The following is an 18,647-nucleotide window of genomic DNA, read 5'->3' as shown; positions in this document are numbered from 1 at the left end:
TGCGAACCTCTGGAAGGATTGCGATAATCATTATGTTTGGTACGGGGGTAGTCCCTGTGAGCCTTTGAGCTTAAGCAGGCTGTTGCAGATTTGAGGTGTATTATTAAAAAGAATATGTAATCTTGCCTGTCCAGCATTTGAATATTTTTACTTGGATATCTAACCTCCAGGAGCACATAGCGTCCCGATTGTCTACACTCATCAGCTCGACGAAAACGTGGAGCCGGGAATTATAAGGTCATATGGATACTGAAGAGAACCTTCTTTTGTCCCTGTAGGTTTCTGTTCTGTCGGCCTGTGGTGAGGAGAGGGTCTGTGGCATCAGAAATGTTAAATAAAGCAAGTGTGCCATTTACATCGGAGGTAAGCCAGTCCAAGGCCAGTCTAACCGAGCAGGTTGCAAACTGACATGACAGGGACAGGGACACTAATGCCACGGTACCGTTTGCTTCGCGGTGCCCACAGGGAGCCCCGATGCCACTAAATTGTCCCGGTGGACTGCCGAAAACTGGGGGGAGGAACCTTTCAGTGCTTTCATGGGCAGTCTATTTGTCGCCAGGCTCCAGATTGTAACTGCGAGTTACCAAATTCCAATACGGGGCCCAAAATAGTCACAAGGTGTCAAACCGTGCCACGTAGCGGCCACGCCCGAAAGTGCAGAAAAATCAGCCCGTAGACTTACAGCTGAAAGGGACCTTTTCAAATGGGACTGTAGCATAATTGGGATTAGGGTAGAAAGTAATTCTGTGCTATAATATGCAATGTGGCGGCTACCAAATCTCTAAGCAGATACATTACGAGAGCGGACAGGACGGACCGCAGGCCGATACACCCGGGGTTCTACCTGATATATATAAGAGGACATATACAAATTGTGCTGTGTAGGAACAAACTTTATTTGGTCATGTCACGATCAAAGCATTTTATACAAGACACATAACTCTAAAATATTTTCATAATTTGCATCAGGTGAACAGCAACCACTGGCTGACTGCTATCTTGGTGACCATTGGAGAAACGGCTACAGCAAATTGGCATACAGCAAGGGGGATGGGGGATCGGGAGACTCCATTTTGCTCCGGTCAATATTACTCCATATTGACCACTTTTACACTTTAATTTTTTGTTTACTAACGGTGTTTTTTTCGCAATTTTATTAAATCACAAGCCTCCATTCGTACCGGGTATACAGCCCTAATATCAAAAGTATCTGTTGATGTAGAGAAAACCCGCATATTACTGATCGACCAATAGTGCTTGCTGCTCACTTTGATATTTCAACTTTTCACTTTGGTATTTCAACATAATAATGTTAATAACCCGCCTTTTCCTCGTTGTTTATGGGGACATAACGTCTTCTCGGCGACCGGTAACCATCGAAAAAGCCCCCGAGTAGGCGAAGCCGCTCGGCGGGTAAATAGGTTATAATCATATATGTACTGAATTTACAATTGCATCAAAGTCTTATCTTTGACAGAAAAATACCATATAATGTCCTCATTAAGTTTGTTATGGTCTTCAAAGCTACATAACATATCTCTGATGTTTTTCTTATTGTGGTGACGGATAATTCGGTAATAGGGAGTTCTACTTACTGATTTAGTATAATCATCAATCTATGTTTGCTGTGAGTGTCTATTGTATTTACCTCTGAAATGTACCACGCAGAAATACAGTAAAGCACATGAATCACATGTTCAATGCGTGACTGTTTGTAATAAGGTACAGAAAAGGGCAAAAGAAGTTCAATAGCTTTCTGAGGCCGTAGGGTCAGTAGCCTCTTTAGCAGGTTTTCTGGGCGTTTTTTGTCTTTCTTTCTCATCAAACACTTTTGGCTGGTCATCTTGTGTCCACGGGCCGGCGGCACAAGCGACCCAGTACAAAGTAAACAAGAAATCTTTTTAAAAAAGGCTGTGCCTTGCCGCGTATTTTATGTTATTTTGGTAAGTTAGAGAGCCTGATATGGAGGCTAGGGGAGGGCAGTGGTGTCCAATTCCGAACTCTAGTTTTAACTGTAGTACTACACATCGTAGTCCAGTAGTAGACTACGATGTGTCGTACTACAGATTCAAGAAACAAGTGTAAATTGCGCCTTAGGCACGGTATTGGGAGATGAAGTTTTACCCTGTCCTTTCACCGCCTTTCACCTGGGTGGAGTGAGGGAAGTAAAGTGTGTTTCTCAAGGACATTATGTCTAGCCAGGAATCGAATCCTTGACATCTTGGCCCTGTGTCTGCTAGCCTAGCAATACCAATAGACACCACCGTAGGAGTTAAGGTATAGCGTTTTATAAAATCTTTTAGGTGCACAGGGCCATGACGGTGCTTATCTCCGATTCTTTAGCCCTTGGGTCACACAGGGTTACATAAGTAGGCATCGGGGTTGTAGTGCTGTGTATTCAACTTCATTACAGTACCCTTTCCCGGTAAGTGCCGAGTGCCAAGCAGTATGTACCATATCTAAAATTGTATAACATACCCACACAATGAACGGTTGTCGCTGTTAATTAATGTAACGGGCCAACGCCCAGAGACTGAAAAATATTTCCATGATCCCCAATAATGAATCTCGCAAATTGCCGATAGAAGTTTCAAATAAAGTCCCTCAAAATCTCTCCAAGATACGGGTTTTCTGATGAAAGTCGTGGTCAGGGAAAGCTTAGTTGCGAATACAGTGACTTATAATTGTTCTCCCGTCAGCAATTATGAAGAGTACAGTCAGTTGTTCACCTGGTTTTTAATTGGAAGTAGTGCTTAGTGAATTGGACAATTGAGAAAAATGCGTGTAGAAGTCACGTTACTTACTTTCATAAACGAAACCCATTAGCAACGGTTACGCAATGAAATCAGGGGCATGTTTAAGGTCAAATTTCTTACGGTTTGTATCAACAGTTTACACTCTTGACGATCGTGCCGTTTTCCATTATTGCTCTTTGTGACGTCACACCTGTCTGACTTCTCATTGGATGTCCTAGAGCCAGGAGATTGCGAACGGTGGTTTCCTCGTCATCACACCCCATAATGCTCTCTAGAAGCAAAGAACGCTTGGTCGTAGGGAATAGAGCGCTCATTCGACTGACGGCATGTGCTGTGATGAAAAAAAAGAAAAAAAAAGAAAATTAACTCTTAACCTTAACTTCCGGTAGCAGCTTTGCCCACTCGAAACAGCTCTAACGTAGTTTGTTTGTTGTTAAAGCAATGTTGAGTCCATCATGTGCAAGCATATTACATCAAATTTTATAATTCCACCAGGTGCCATAATATATGAGAACAATACACGAAAGTGATTAAAAATGATGTACCAATGAACCATCAGTATAATCTTCAGGAAATATAACGTTACACTACAGATACTCAGGTGTTTAAGATAATCATGAGAAGGCCTCTATAATAACGTTTGTTGATGTGTCGGTGTTATGGCACCCGGTGGAAGTATGAGAGGTTATGTTTTTATTGTCAATACTGTTAATCGTACAAAGCAGCTAAAAAATAAGTAAATAACGTTACATGCCGTAAAGTGGTAAATAAAATATTGGGAAACATTTACTAATGTTGTAGAATGCCAAAGTCCATCCAAAAGTCGAATAAGAAGATGTGAAAGAACAATCCACTGTTCGGTATAACATCAACTCTCTATATAATTCCTCCGGGTGCCATAACACCGCCACATAAAAAACATTAACAGAGGCCTTCTCAATATTGTCTTAAACACTTGGATATCTAACACTCGATTACCTTAGAATTATTTGCGCATAAAAAACAACAACAAATCATTCAGTAAGAGCAGGCAAAAGATAAAAAATAGAGATGACTAATCAATCTACAAAGACTTTTGTGGGTCATTCCACAAACTGTAATAATACATATGATCTTAACAATTGCTGTTGATGATAACATACACAAATAAGCATATAATATCAAAAGAAATCGTCCATTGAACTGATCGATAAAGTTATTAACAATCAGTACAAAATAGATTTGGGTGACATTCGTTTATTGCCTAGTACGAACATGTGTGTCTTTATTGGATTTGCAGGAATAAAATGTGTGTTAAGATTGAATCCAATTGTACTGTCTAATCGAGGTATGAGACCTGAACCTTCACACTCACTCAGCTCCGGAGACAGGCTCAAAGTCTCTCCAGGAGTGACGTCATTGTCGTGATCAGTCTCCAATTCTCGCAGTTTCTCGTCCAGCAGCTTGATCTGTCTATGTGCCTCCACAGTCAGGGCCTGTAACCTGTTCGCCTGTTGGTCTCTAGCTGTGTCAGCAATACGCCTCCTGGTGTAAAAAGGCAAGGTGGGCGCAAAGGTCCCATAGTCTTTCAGGCCGTAGAGGCAGTGGGTTGTTATCCACTGTGTCTGGGGCACGGTATTGTGATGTGGAGTCCCACCTTCTCATTCCACAGTATCTTACCTCCAACCGAAGTCAGGACAGGTTAGCAATTTTATGACTGACCGTGCTGTGTTAGCGAAGTTGTGTTAACTGCCTTTCCCAAGGACACAACGTCCAGCCAGAATTACCAGAAATCCAACTGGTGACCTTCTTTCTCGTGTCAGTTAGCCTAGCCACCGGGCCTTGCAACGACACCACTCAAATATTGAAAGCCTGAGTTAGGCACCGGAAAACGTTAACAAAAGCTACTACTGAATATAAAATCTATCGTAGGCGCCCAAGTCATGTAGTCAGAGGGTTGTGGCATTTTTTGGAAGACTCACAGCAAACATCTAGTTTTCAAGTCTAGAACCTTAAGTTTACTAAAAACTTACTTGAGTGCAGCTCGCAAGATTCCTACGACCAGTGCAAACCCAGCAATGGCCAGGACTCCGTAGTACCTACAGAATGTCACAGATTCACGGTAAGACCAGTCCCTTAGAACACCATAAGCCCCGTCCCATGTTCTGAAACAACGCTAGTTTCAGATCGAAGTGTACGAAATAGAGCAGATGTTCTATTTTTTCCCTATGGTGTTTGACAAGAACGGTTCGTTGTTTATAAAGACTTAAGAGACTACTGCAAAGGAAGCAATTAGGGAGCATACAGAATCTAAATCACTTCCACTTTGCTTCTTTATATCATGGCTTGAAAGAGCTTTCAAAAACGTATAAAGAAATAAGCAAACCAGTAGTTCCTCAGCCACCAGCCAACACTACCCCTCCCATCAGTGCTGAACATGTTGTTGAGTCTGTTGAGCAGACCTTCGCTATCCACCCGCACACAGCGGCCATCCTGGGTACAGTAACCTGAAACAACGGTCTCAATAACACATGACAAATACAAATCGCTCTAACTTCATCTAACGTAACTTTCTAACTGACTGCAGTCTCTGCACTTGTACAACTGTCTGTAAATACGCCTCGTCCCACGCACTAAGAACACTGTAGATTGCTGACAATGTGTTTCCTTGTCGTTTATGTCGTTGTTTATGATGTAAATGTTTTGTAACGGTGCATGTAGCTGCGTTTGTTGCATACGGTAGATGACCAATTATCTATTGTTTTGTTTGTTTATTGTAACTTTATAATATGCTTTGATGAGAGTCATTGAAATGATTACACACCTTGTCTTACCCCACCCACACGTTTGGCGAATTCTAATAAACTAAATGAACAAACTGAATTTGCGGAACCTGAATTTCGCAGCACTGTTGAAATCAGAAGTTTATGATATCTTGGTGTTCATGGATTAAACAGTCTTTGAAACCATGGCAAACAGAGTGTTCGAATTCAAATTGAGACCTCTAAACCTGTACAGGAAATGCTTTAGATATTTTACATCATATAGTACTAGCTGTACCGTAAATAATTTTCTGATAAATAACATTATATTGTACCATGATTGTGCTTGTTAACACGTTTCTCACCTTTGTAATCATTACAAATGCTTCCAGGTCCTCTCACAAGATGGGTACCAGAGGGGTCTCCAAGACCGAGAGACACGCTACTGACACAATGTCCGTCCTCAGTCTGTTAGAAATAGATTGATTAATGTTTTGTACCATAGGGAGTTTCTTTGTAAATGCTTTATTTTGGAAACCACTGGTTTTAAATGACATAATATGATGTAAAGCAAATTAATGAATAAAATCATATATTGTGTCGTGCGACAAAGTTGACACTTTGGAACATTTTTGTTGAGAGTAAAGGCTTATGGAAGAACTTGTGTTTGAATCATGATCCTTAAGAGAACTCAAGAAACATTCAAAGCCAAATGCCTCAGCTTTTTTAAAGAATGTTAAAGAATCTAAATAAAAACTGAAAGTGGTACCAACCTGGCAGCATACATAGCACATCTCTTGCACACTTCCCTCACAGAAACACTCTTCCAAACCCAAGTGAGAACAAACGCTCTCCACACACGCCCCGCCATGGCAGACTCTGGACCCATCGCTACAGAGGGTTCCGTTTGGAAGGTGGTGGGGAGGGGGGCAGAAAAGGCTGTCTCCAGTGTTAACAGGTTAAAGATCAACACTGAACGTTATTTCATACATGTCAGATCTTTTTTTTTTTCGTTTGTTTCTTGGCCGCAACTTGATTTGCTGGTAACGGCTGTCCAGCGGAAACGCAACCGCAGGAAGGACGGATCGCAGGCCGGTAATTACGTAAACCGGGGCGGCTGCTTGACACATGCGTTATCAGAATAAAACACGGTGTACTCTGTATCACCTGAGGTTCACACGGCGTACTCGAGGTGTGTTCGATTTCTATAGAAGCCCGTGTGATAACCGAAGTTTTTACCTCGTCCGAACACCCGTATCGAAAGTTATCGCGGTCCAGGTATCATATTTATGAATCATGATTTACTGGGTATGCAATACAAACAATAAACGAAACAAAGAAGAGAGGAATGAATTAAAAGAGTCGGGGATAGGATTGGCACTGACTGTGACACATCTAAACATGCATAGCAAAACATGAATCAGCTATAGTGTCCGTGGAAAGGATATGTACAGACGGCGTGCTCACTGCACTCTGTGGCCTCTGCACACGTACGGTTCTGGTGGGGGACGACATGACAGGCAGCATCACAGCACGGAAACAGTAGTGGGCTGGGGAAAACAAATATAAAGCTATATTTAGACTTGGTACTCGTCAGATTCAAAACTGCCTTCGCCAACATTCATAAATGTGATGCGTTTTGATCATGATATTTACTGTACTTCTCTGTAGGTTCGTTCTCATTGAAATGTGCAAAATACATGTACTGTTGCAAGTCTGTCGCATGTCTTCACGACTTGATATTACAAATTACAGGCAACATGAATAATTTATTTTCCCACAAAATATGAAATATGAAAATATGCACAACAACTTTTCTATATTGGTTGATGGCTTGGAAGAAATCATAGCCGCAGGTGGGATACCCCCGCCCCCCACCCCCCCCCCCTCAAAACGGCGGTCACCTGTGAAGGCACAAAGAATTCATATAACAGCCCAAAATGTGACAATGCAGTTCCTTATATAACTGTTTGCAGTAGAAACAAGCTATCTAGAAAGGCTCTCTGATGGCGAAAAAAAAAGGAATTTGGAGCACAGACCCCAAAAGCGTATTTTAGGACAACAAATGTAATGTAATTAGATGCAATAAATTGACCTGCAGACTTTTCCCTCGTGACGCTTGAAGGTACATTGTGGATCAAAGCCGACGCCTCCAGGGGGAGTACAACAGCTGTCTAGAACAGCACATTCCGCAGCTGTCCCACAATCGCATTCTTCCCCCTCCTCCAGAATGCCGTTGCCACAGAACGGACCCTCGTGAACTACGTTCAAATAAAGAAGAGGAGCAATGTAACCCATTTCATATGTATCAATGTAAATCCTTTTTTCAGTTTCCGTCACTCACAAATTCACTCTCCAAGAGACCTGCATCCACGACTATCACAAGATTTTAAAAGATAAAATAAAGTGGCATTATCTAATTAACAGACCTTCGAAACACCTGATCCCCTTTATAGCCATGACAGGTCTCATACTCTGTTTTGAACACACCGAGAAGTCGTCGTTGTTCGGTTTCCTGCCGTCAGTGGCGTAGGGATACATCACGTAGTTTCCCTGTGCTCCGCCCGGCCGGCACTCTTCTGGATCATGCTTACAAACAAAAATGTTGTAGCATTACAAATAATTCACCTTGTTGTGTCATTACAGCCAGTGCCTAATCTGACTAATGAAGTTGTCGTGATGTGCTAAAGGCACCTCCTCGAGCAAGGGACCCCCCATTTTATGCCCCTTCCGAAAGACTGTGTAGCTCCAAACAGAGTGTCCCTACATACGTATTGTTGCAAATGTTTCTCTCAAAATCATTGCAAACTGATAGATTTATCTTACACTACACACTGACACCTAGTGTAGTGTATGGATCTTTGATACATGTAAACGTGGATATATGTGGATATCTAATTGTCGGGTGATCTCATATCTTGGTCCACAGGAGCCATTCCAACTTTATGAAGACACAGTGACATTCATCTAAGCACTTGCCCCAGGTGCGGCCATATATATGCGTAGGACTGTATGTTTTGAACTTTTTTTTAACTACTTACACCAAGAAGGACCCCCTGCACGTGTCGTTAAAAGCAGGGGGGGGGGGGGGTCTTAATGTGCTCGAGGTGTGGCTATCCTCAAGCACGGAACCTCCATTACTGCCCCACCCGAGGGACAGTCCTTATTGAAGATAGGTACACCTGAGCGTGTACACCTGGTACAAGTGAGGAAACTCGTGTAAAGTACTTTTCCCAAAGGCTCAAGATCGGTGGCATATTAACAAATTCGAACCCAGAACTTCGGGCTGTGAACCAAACACCCTGCCGTTACAGCACACGACCCCACTGAAACGTTTTGGTCTTAGCCCTGTCGTATACGACAAATCTAACTGACCCTCACCGGACTGCCGAAGCCGTGTCCGAATTCGTGGACTACTGAGATGATGGTCACTGCCCTGGACATCTGACTCCCATGCCGGTCAAAGGTTACCATGGCCGTGTTGAAACTTCTCTCCTTCCAGTCAGACATCACCAGCACTCTTCTCTGGCAGATGCCTCGTTTGTGTCACAAGATGAAACAAATATAACACGTAGGAATAGCAGTAGAAGTAGTAGTAGTCTCACTTCTAGTAGTAGTAGTAGAAGTAGTAGAAGTAGCAGCAGCAGCAACAGAAGAAGTAATAGTAATAGCATTAACAATCATGTCCGTACCATGTGTAAACACTGTAAGACATGCAAGATTACACATGTTTGTTAATACGCTTAAAACCGTATCAAAATTGTATATCATCTATGCACATCTTGACTCTCAACTTCACTTCCAATAACGAATGTTAACCTAATGTTGTGTCTCGTGTCTACAGGAGTCGGGTCAGATAGCTGGAGAAGACAGAGCTTAGAGAGAATTGGTCAAAAATTTCTGTGAGTGAAATTACATAACTCATTTTTCAATATTTGATTTACTCATACAGATGAAGTTTCATGACAACTAGTTTGCAACGTTACCTCCTGGCACTCTGCGCAGCGAGCTCCCGAGCCAGGCTAGCCCGAGTACGCCTGAAAAATCCTGGTACGTGAAGGCGATAGCAAGGCAGAAGTCGTTGAAGTCGTTACGTGAAAAGTCGCCCAGGTAGTCCTCTGCTTTCCGGTAGTGTCCACCAAGATTGTATCCCATAGATTCCTCGTCCGTGTAGAGTGAGATCGCGGTTATTGAAAAACCAACGTTGTCACCTGTAACATGGAAAGAGCACTAGTCTTGAGTTGGAGATAACTAAACTGTATTTTTATATGAAACTTTATATGCTCAATTTCAGAAAAAAGGTGAGACGAAGCAGAAAGTTGGTGCTCAACCCTGTATAAGCGCCCCCTACCGCCCGTTACACCACCTACCGCCCCTCCCTGTCCTTGGTGCTGAACTCACTTTCCGGGCAGTATCATATATATTATAAGTCAGGGTTTTTATCGAACAAAATGGCGGGTTATTGGCTACAATTTACGTGGGGTTAAAAATTTCAGCCAACACGATAAAAACTTTCTTTAATGAATTTTCAGACCAAAGTGCTAAAATGTGGTAGTGATGTGCTATAGGCGTCCACACGTGGTGAAACAGCACTAATAAGCGTCATGAAATCAGATTTTGCCTTGAAACATGTTCAACTGTATAGGACAGTGAGCTTTTAATCTTTATGGTATGTAGAGACTCCGAGCTACATGTAGCTCGACGGAGTGAGTGAGTGGCATGGTGCATTAAGGTATTGTAAAAAGGTAGTGTTGAAGACGTAAAAAAGAATCTAAAAACAAAAACAAAAAAGCTCAGCTTAAAGGGACCCTTAAATTTCTTTCCTTAATCTTTGTACCATAATTCAGTACTAAACTTTTGAATGTACCATTTCCGTCCTCGTCGAAGTCTGTCTGTCTGAATATCCGGTCTGCTTCCTCCATGTGCAGCACCATTTCCGCTATGGCCTTGACTGCGTCACTTCCGGCGATGACGCGGTAGAACCGATGATCTGCGACCACGTGGACGGTGCACGTCGTCATCTGGGGTTCAAGTGACCTCCCTGATCTTTCTCGGGGGAAAATGTGTGTCGGTCAAATCTACAGTTTCGACAGCCCTGTACTTGCCGTTATCACGCGGATGAATTGTACACCATTTGACAAATTCGGTCCAACGTTTTATTACAACACTTGTTAGAATATAGAGCATCCTTTGAAAACCTCTAGCTCGTATGTTGTATTCGACGTGCAAGCCATGATTTTGGAGTTTTTAGTTGGAAGAAAGGGGTTGTCACTTGTACCTGCTTTTTGTCCAAACTGAAACTTTTCTCCGAGGTCCCGTGAAATTCCTGTCACGGTCGTCTTCAAAATGTGATAGTTGGGGGTCAAAAACTTCCGGTTGCAAAGTAATCACTTCCGTGTGCAGCCTTGTCACGTGATCCACGAATGCGAAGTTCATTGAGACGTTGACGTCATAACGTGATCCGTTGATGACGTCATCGTGGTCGTACATGACGGAATGGAAATCTCGCGATGATGGAGAGTCTCGCGAGGACTGGTATCTTTCAGCCGGTTCCACTTGGAAGGTGCGATTGGTGACCTTGACAACGCCGCTAAACATTCCCCGGTGTATGTGGCCGTGAACCACCGACTCTGTTTCATCTGAGGGAAAGAGATTAATACATTTATTATACAAATACGCCTCCATAGATAGAGCAGTACAGTCTCAGTTTTAGTTTCAGTATATGTTATTTTCTTCATGCTCCCAAATTAGACATCAAAGTCCAATTTTTTCCCGGCAACTCAATGTTTAAAGCTTAGAATGCTGCAGAACATCATGATAGGCCAATAGATACTCTGTACAGCCATTAACCTAACTGGGGGGCAATACAGGATTCCTCTTGTCGTGGCGCCATCTAGCGGTGAGAAGTAGGATCCGCAAGGTTGGAAGGTACTTGCAATTGGCAACGTTATCTTGTTCTGCACCAAGAACTAAATAATAACCTAAGAACTAAGTTTGTTTTTCTTGGTTTTGAACCAAGAACTTAAATGATGACGTTATCAATAATATAAATAACACCAATAAAATGTGACCATGTACATGTACCTTCTATGTTTCCTTTAAAGAGGATGTCCTTATTGACGGTTTTGGAACTGACACCACTGGAACTGTAGATGTTAGCGATGACACCATGTTCTAGAACGTTTGCGCCAGGCAAAAGCCTCAACTTGAAGTGCCTAAAACAATATGGTGCATTTTTTGGAATTCGTTGTATTTTTATTTGTTTGTTTATAAAGAGGCATCAAATCAAATTATACACTGTACGAGCTAACTGTACAGGACTTTCATATGACGTCGTCAATGACTGCCTGGCAGAACATATGAAACACACCTCTAGCTCTATCATCATTTTTTTTAAATCCACATATGTTTGACGACAATGCTTTTAGTAATCAATTGATAAAGCAACAAAATAAGTACCAAGTACCTATCGAAGGCGAAAAAATCAAGCCGCACTGGCGCAACGTCGTTGTTTTCTGGGCTGTCGTTGTTTTCCTTGAGGGCAAGAACTTGGCCGTGAACGTCAGTTGTGTTGTAGGTCACGGGCTCATAGTGCCGTACATAGTCATCGATGGAAATACCTGAAGTTTAGTAAAAGATGATCATATCGGTAAAAAAAAAACGTAAAAAATAAGAGCCTCTTTCATTTCTTAAGTGGTGAAAAAGTTAGTCTCTACCAGACTCCATAGGTCATCGGAAAAATTGCATTATTAAACAATATGCCAGATGAGTTAGCACATTGAACTTCTTAGGTACAATTGCAACTTGCCACTTACCAGACTTCATAGGGCGCTGGAAAAATAACTTTCAAAATTGGCCCAATAGACTGTATGATATATCAGGGGATTCAGTTGGCTATAGATGTACAAAAATCAAATCGTACTTATCTGATATATAACTGACTCCTCTGACCAAGGAGGTTTAACCTCCTTGCTCTGACTTGGCCAATTTCTATTTTCTTTCATCGACCAACGGAGTCTGGTAGAGTTAAGAAAACTCACCTATCCCCACTGAAATTGTAGACAATATGCAGTAACAATTAACAAGGCGCCTCCATGCCGGCATTATGTATGTTGCTATGGTGATTCATCAACTTGGAACACATTTTAGCAAACAATGAAACAGAAACTGAAACTGGTTGTTGTGACGTAATCGCTAGGCGTCGCTGTTACGTTGCCTTTTTTGGAAGATCACGGCTAAACGCAAAGAGCAAAATTAGATATCTAGGAAAATATGTGCTCTTTACTTACTCTGTAGCGGTATTTGCCTCTATGATCGTATATTGTTATGAATTAAATACGAAGCATTATATTCAAACGATAAATTTGAATATCTTACTCAACACGAAAAGAGAAATGCTTCCTTCCTTTTTATTTCTTTGATGCTGTCACCTCAAGGCAATTAGAATATATAGGAGGAGGAGGAAGAAGGTCGTCAGAAGTGCAGTGAAATGTGTGTTTATATTGTTCTTGTTTGGGCGAATTTTGCATTGTTTGTGGCCATGATATGTGAAGTAATTGTTCATTACTCTACTCTGCTGTATACAGAGCTTGGTTAAGCGGTATGAATTACTTTGGCAGGTTAAAGTTTCGATGGTTTTGGTACTGTTTTTGTCTGCACTTATCAATGTATTTCTGTTGAGGGGTGGGAGGGTATACGGTCTATCTGCCGGTTTTTCGATTTTGCAAACAGTATTTTCTACTATTTCCTTCAATGTTTCTCTAATTTTTGCATTCCTTTTTACCGTCCTCTGTTTTACTATTATGAATTATATGCTTATTCTTTTTTTTTTTTTTACTTTTTAAAAATGTGCAGCATCACACTAAGGTCATAAAAACTATGTCTATAGCTTCTTGCCCATTTCTGCTTTCTTCCCCATAAGAATGAGATAAGTCTGCTAATCTTTGTCTCTTTCTATGTGGGATAATGGGCATGGGAACGTGTCCTCGTGCAGGGATCGAAATACTTTTTTTGGCTACATGCGAAATTGCAAGTTGGCAAAAATTTTACGTGCAATTTGAAAAATTTACATGCAAAATACAACTAGTCTATACTGCAATGTTCTAGCCAGCATCCCCCATTCCGTCCTTTGGCGGAATTTTGCTGCTAATGACAGATAAGAATTTTGCTGATTCTGTCATTTTTGATGGACAGAAATCAGCGCATAAAAATATTGACAGAACTTAACATTTTGGGAAGATATCCACAAAATCAGCATGTAACTTTGCAGCAAAGCCAAATTTGATTATTTTTAATACATATTGACGACTGGTGACAATCCCTGTCAGACAAACAAAGGCACCATGGCCGCGCGATATGTTGGGAAAATCGGTGCCCCCACTACACTTGCATCTTGTTGCATCGGCATGCTGACGTCTTTGCTGTTGTTTTTCCCGGTTGTTTGTCAGTTATTGCCCCCTAAGAAGCTAAAATCTGAAATACACATGTACCTGAATATTTATCAGGCTTTCTGTAATTTTGGAAATATTGCAAAAGTTTCAAGCCACTTTGCAAGGAAGGAAAAAGAAAGATGTCCATGTGTCGTTCTGTCTAAGAGTAGGGTTTCTAATTCCTCAGTATTTTTACTATAGGCCAGGTATTTTCAACATGCAAGATTGCAAGTTCAGAATATTTTTACATGCAAATCTCTAAAATTACTTGCAAATTGCAAGTTAAGTATGTGTATTTCGAACCCTGTCGTGTTACATGTATGTAGCAGTGCCGGACATCTGTACCTCTTTAAACAGTTGCGATGTTTTGTTTTATGGTGCAAAATTATGACATTGGGAATATGGATTAACAATTGTATTGTTTCAACAGCGAATGGTGCAAACCTCCATTCTCTGCCAACCCCAAAATTAAGGAAATAAATAAATTTACAGTATATCATCAGTCTATGTTTGGGGTTCTTGCCAGGATTTTGATGATTCAAACAGTTAATTGGGAACATATTTCCACTGGAAATTTTTCACAATTTACAGTATTGTGGCGCAGAATATATTTTTCTCTTTCAGTATTTCTTTTGAATATTCCTCAATTTTTTTTGAGATTAAAACTATTTGGGTTCCAGCTCAGAAGTCTGTGTGTCAGGAAGGCAGTCTGAAATAGCTGATCCCAAGGAGGTTAAAGAATCACTCTTTCTTTAACCTCCTTGCTGATCCTGAATTTCTTGTCAACTATCTTTGTTTCTCTGAACAAAAAATAGATCTTTGGTTTAGATAAGTCCAATTCTGTAATGTTATACCCTTCAACAGCAGCAGCCAATCACCTGTCGGATGGTTCCAACTGATGAATAGGGGAGCTGTTTTTAATGAGCCTTTTACAGTTTTGAAGTGAAGGTTATATATATTTCTATAGGACGTTAAAATATACTATTTATTAGCTGTAACTATATGTAGGCAGTGTAATATATCTTATGTCGATTACATATACTACCTGTAAGTGCAATATCCGTATCCCCCATCTCAACAACATGAAACAGTCTTCCCTTTAAGGATCACATGACGGGTTACATCATTGTGAATGCCTCCTGCTTGCCAGCACAAAGGGAAAAGTGAAAATCTAGCAGGCACCCAATATTTACCGGCCTGCTCAGTTCCATCACGGTTTGCCTTCTTAAACTATGCTGCTGATTTGCTGTTTCTAGGTTTGATAGAGACTCCCAGCTGCTCGTAGGTTGAAGAGGACAGTTTTAAGGACAGCAGGAAGATGACGACGACTGTGACGGTACAGGTTCCACTTGATGAGATTGTGGTGCCAAACAGCAGCCCGGCTTCCCCTGGGGGGATTTCCAACCAATCCAATGGACATGTGCCCAACGGTACCATATCTAAGGCTTTACCAGACAACCCTGCTGCTGCCACGGAGAATGGACACATCCCGCGCAGTAGGTCGGACCATGGACCCTCCCTCTCTCACCTTCCAAAACGACAGCCGGTCGATATCGAATTCTCCGACCTCTGTTACAACATACGGCAGGGCTTCTTCAGAAAGAAAGGTAAGTTATTAATGAGATACAGAATTGTGAAATTGTATTTGCTGACACTTCAATTTTTTATTGATATTTTTTTATTACATCATTGTGTGCTTATGCATTTTATTTCCTTTCACGATGCATAAAGCATGATGCATACACAAAGGTATAACCAAATGTTTGTCCCAGTATTTTGAACGGGTATTGAAAATGTATCAAAAAGAGGTATACAACCCTTGTATTGAAAACAATTACTAATCCTATGTGCAGCATTTGCTGGGAAAAGAATAATGCATTGCAGAACTGAAAGACTGTTTTTTTACAGCCAGCTATTAGCATCATCTTTTGTTCTAATTCTAAATTCTGTTGTTGTTTTTTCTCATCAAATTAGCCTGAAGGCACAAAACAGTATATCTGTTGTAACTTGTCTTGCAAAAAGGGAAATATAGTGTATGTCCTATTTTTGTCTCAGGACAGTTAAATTGAAAGAAAAAAACTGTGAGATTTAAGCATCTGGAAATATTTGTGAGTTTGCAGATGGATATTTGTGGCATATCAAAGGAGCATTTTGCTGCCTAAAATGTAACCCAAATCTGTCTACAGTGTAGGAAAGAAAGAAAAGATCTTTTCAAAAATAGATTAGAGTTTGTGCACACTTCTAAGGCCAGTACAATCAACAGGAAATCTCATTGTGCTTTATCAATCTTTGTTGACCTGGGGTACTTAGTCCAGCACAACACAGAACTGATAAGATAAGAAATGGTACACAGAGGTTTTCTGTTTGTATTGTAGCCAAAGCCTTGCAATTTATGTTTTCAGAAAAGTGTTTTTGTTATGAATATGTTTAATTGTTCAGATTTGCTTCAAATGTAGAATTTCTTATGGAGAGAGGCTTATTCTGTCTTTTTATTAAATTCTCAATGCTGTAAGACCAAACGTTTTGCAGGTCACTTGGTCTTGTGATCACTCATTGTTTCTATATGGCTGCAATATGAGAAACAGTAGCCATGTTCTCTAAACAATTTACTTTGTCCCCATGTTACACTATCCATCTCTTTGTGTTGATGTCTGGCCAAGACTTTACCTTTAAACACTCAAGTAGCCATTCCACAAGTGAACCTGTCTGAAATAAGTTGCTAAAAAGAAGAAATAATCAACAAATACATCAGATTTGTAGTTTGGATTGTTATGTCAATTGTTGCCATTAGATTAACTGCAACTGAACAAACAGATAAAGGATGGCTTTTGCAATGTGATCCTGTGGGAATTGGAGAAAAACAGGTTTCACCAAGGACAAAGGGGGGAAGCACAGCACCTGTATGGAAAGACTTCCTTGGGGAAGGGGAATAAAGTGCCTAGCACCAAAGACTATTTCACTTGTTAGGTTTGATGTTCCAGTTCCAAATTCCCAAATAGATACAAGTTCTCAGTGCTTACTCTTTCTTCCTAGCACAATGATACTAGGGATGAAGTCAATTTCCTGTCAATCAAATAAAATTGGGAGGAGCCAATGTGTTATCACCTCCTCAGATAACAGCAGGGCACCAGTTCATTAGATTACCAGCTGATGGGTAATTATGTGGAACAGGTGTGTATTGGGGTAACCTCCAAGCAGATGATAAGGTGGCATAAGATAGTATCATAGGATGGAAAAGGGGTGTAGCCGGCCTAAGAGTGTTCATTGGCAACAGAAGGAAATGGTCACTCCTCGCCTGGCTACACTCCTTGGTCAGCTTTTACTCTCTTATGACACCAGTCAATCTGCCTGCAGATTGTATTGGGGACCATTTTTAACCTCCTCCCTGCTACCAAACACTTAAGTACAAATTGTATGCCAACAGGTTATCTTTGCTTGGGGATAGTTAACTTAACTGACCTGTTAAACTACCTCCTTCCTTTCTAGTGCACAAGTGTTTCCTACATCCCTCTCAGAAGTTTGACGTGCCGACTTAGATTATGCCTGGGAAACCTTTTAAATACAACTGGGAATTTTTTGAAAATAAAACTCAATGCTTTACACAGTCACTGAAGTAACCAATTGGCTACCAATTCTTAAATTGGATGTTTACCTTTGTTGCAAAGAACAAATAGCTACCAGTATGGCCGTAATGTATAAATACTAATGCTACTAGTACAATTGTATGTATACACAGGAATCTGTTTCTGAATGAGTACTCTAGAGTAGGAAAAAAACCTTCACATGACCTTTCAAACTTGGTTTTCGCAACAGAAATACTTGCTCGCGAAACTTAATTTGGGCCTGACTTACTAAATTCTAACTCAGTTAGCAAGTAAGATTTCACCCTGAGAAAGGATGACTGTCATCTACTGTTAGCTTTCTCATTACTTCACAACGTGGCCTTTCCAGAAGACATAACATTCAGCTGGCAGAAATCTTCTCCTTATTCAAAGATTTATATCAATCTTAATTGAAAATGACTTAGCTAATCCTACTGTTGGGCTCAAATTTTCAAAATACTACCTTTTGTTATCTGAATGGCTGCAACTTGTCTAATGTTTCACTTGCACTTTTAGAAATCGTTCTGAAAATACTCAAGCTATTGTTTCTGCCATACTACCTTTTTAGCAGTGATAAAAACCTAAAGTCCTACTTGAATGATAATATAGTATATTATCATTCAAGTAGGACTTTCCTCATCAAACTAACTTCCTGATTCTTGAAAGATATGTCAACCAGAATCTCTGTAAACTGACCAGTAACATTCACCTAATGTGTGATTCGTTTTTTTTTTTTTCAGCTACAAAATTGGAATTTGTTTACTTACTGCAATCTTTTCAATTCTTTGATAGTAACTGCTGGTTGCCGGTACATATTTCAAGCCCTGTACTAGGTACATTTCCCCTTTAGTATGACCACCTAAACAGTTTCATATGGACTTGTGAGTAATATGGGGTTAGCACGTAAAGCCAGTCCTATGACATACATGTTTGACATATGTTAATCCCTATAGGCGAGGTTGGCACGGTGTACACGCAGAAGTCACGAGAAGGCGAATACGCACATGTGTGCTATATTTGCTTTTGAAGCCCTTTATTTGGTTCGACTTGTGTCTGGGACATACTGCTGTGGCACATCACTAGTAGCTTACATGTATGCAGAGCTTGTGTCAGATGACT

The 18,647-nt window shown here is 40.8% G+C and overlaps 2 protein-coding genes across 6 annotated transcripts in view; one reads left to right on the top strand and one right to left on the bottom strand.

The window, feature by feature from the left end:
* Positions 1–2,857: 2,857 nt before the first annotated feature.
* LOC118412678 (disintegrin and metalloproteinase domain-containing protein 10-like) lies at positions 2,858–12,671 on the bottom strand. Of its 4 annotated transcripts, XM_035815689.1 has the most exons (16): positions 12,538–12,671; positions 11,964–12,117; positions 11,582–11,712; positions 10,776–11,136; positions 10,365–10,543; positions 9,484–9,708; positions 8,879–9,033; positions 7,927–8,086; positions 7,593–7,758; positions 6,946–7,047; positions 6,271–6,445; positions 5,863–5,965; positions 5,122–5,242; positions 4,769–4,834; positions 4,111–4,280; positions 2,858–3,087 (listed from the first exon to the last, which is right to left on the bottom strand). In XM_035815689.1, the coding sequence occupies exons 1-16, from the start codon at positions 12,599–12,601 to the stop codon at positions 2,885–2,887; spliced, it is 2,535 nt and encodes an 844-aa protein (XP_035671582.1). In that variant the 5' UTR covers positions 12,602–12,671; the 3' UTR covers positions 2,858–2,884. The 4 variants fall into 4 exon arrangements, with proteins under 4 accessions (XP_035671582.1, XP_035671583.1, XP_035671584.1 ...); XM_035815690.1 differs by lacking the exon at positions 12,538–12,671 and having other exon boundaries at positions 11,957–12,094; XM_035815691.1 differs by lacking the exons at positions 11,582–11,712; positions 12,538–12,671 and having other exon boundaries at positions 11,964–12,102.
* A 198-nt stretch (positions 12,672–12,869) lies between these two features.
* The window catches only part of LOC118410827 (ATP-binding cassette sub-family G member 4-like), a 25,083-nt gene continuing 19,305 nt past the window's right edge, over positions 12,870–18,647 (top strand). For both annotated transcript variants that reach the window (XM_035812660.1, XM_035812659.1), the window contains exons 1-2: positions 12,870–12,988; positions 15,183–15,533. In XM_035812660.1, the coding sequence (XP_035668553.1) occupies positions 15,245–15,533 (289 nt within the window). In that variant the 5' untranslated portion in view covers positions 12,870–12,988; positions 15,183–15,244. The remainder of the gene's footprint in view (positions 12,989–15,182; positions 15,534–18,647) is intronic.

Source organism: Branchiostoma floridae, chromosome 3, assembly GCF_000003815.2.
Source record: "Branchiostoma floridae strain S238N-H82 chromosome 3, Bfl_VNyyK, whole genome shotgun sequence".
Taxonomy (NCBI): Eukaryota; Metazoa; Chordata; class Leptocardii; order Amphioxiformes; family Branchiostomatidae; genus Branchiostoma; species Branchiostoma floridae.
This window is presented reverse-complemented; position numbering and strand designations above follow the sequence as displayed.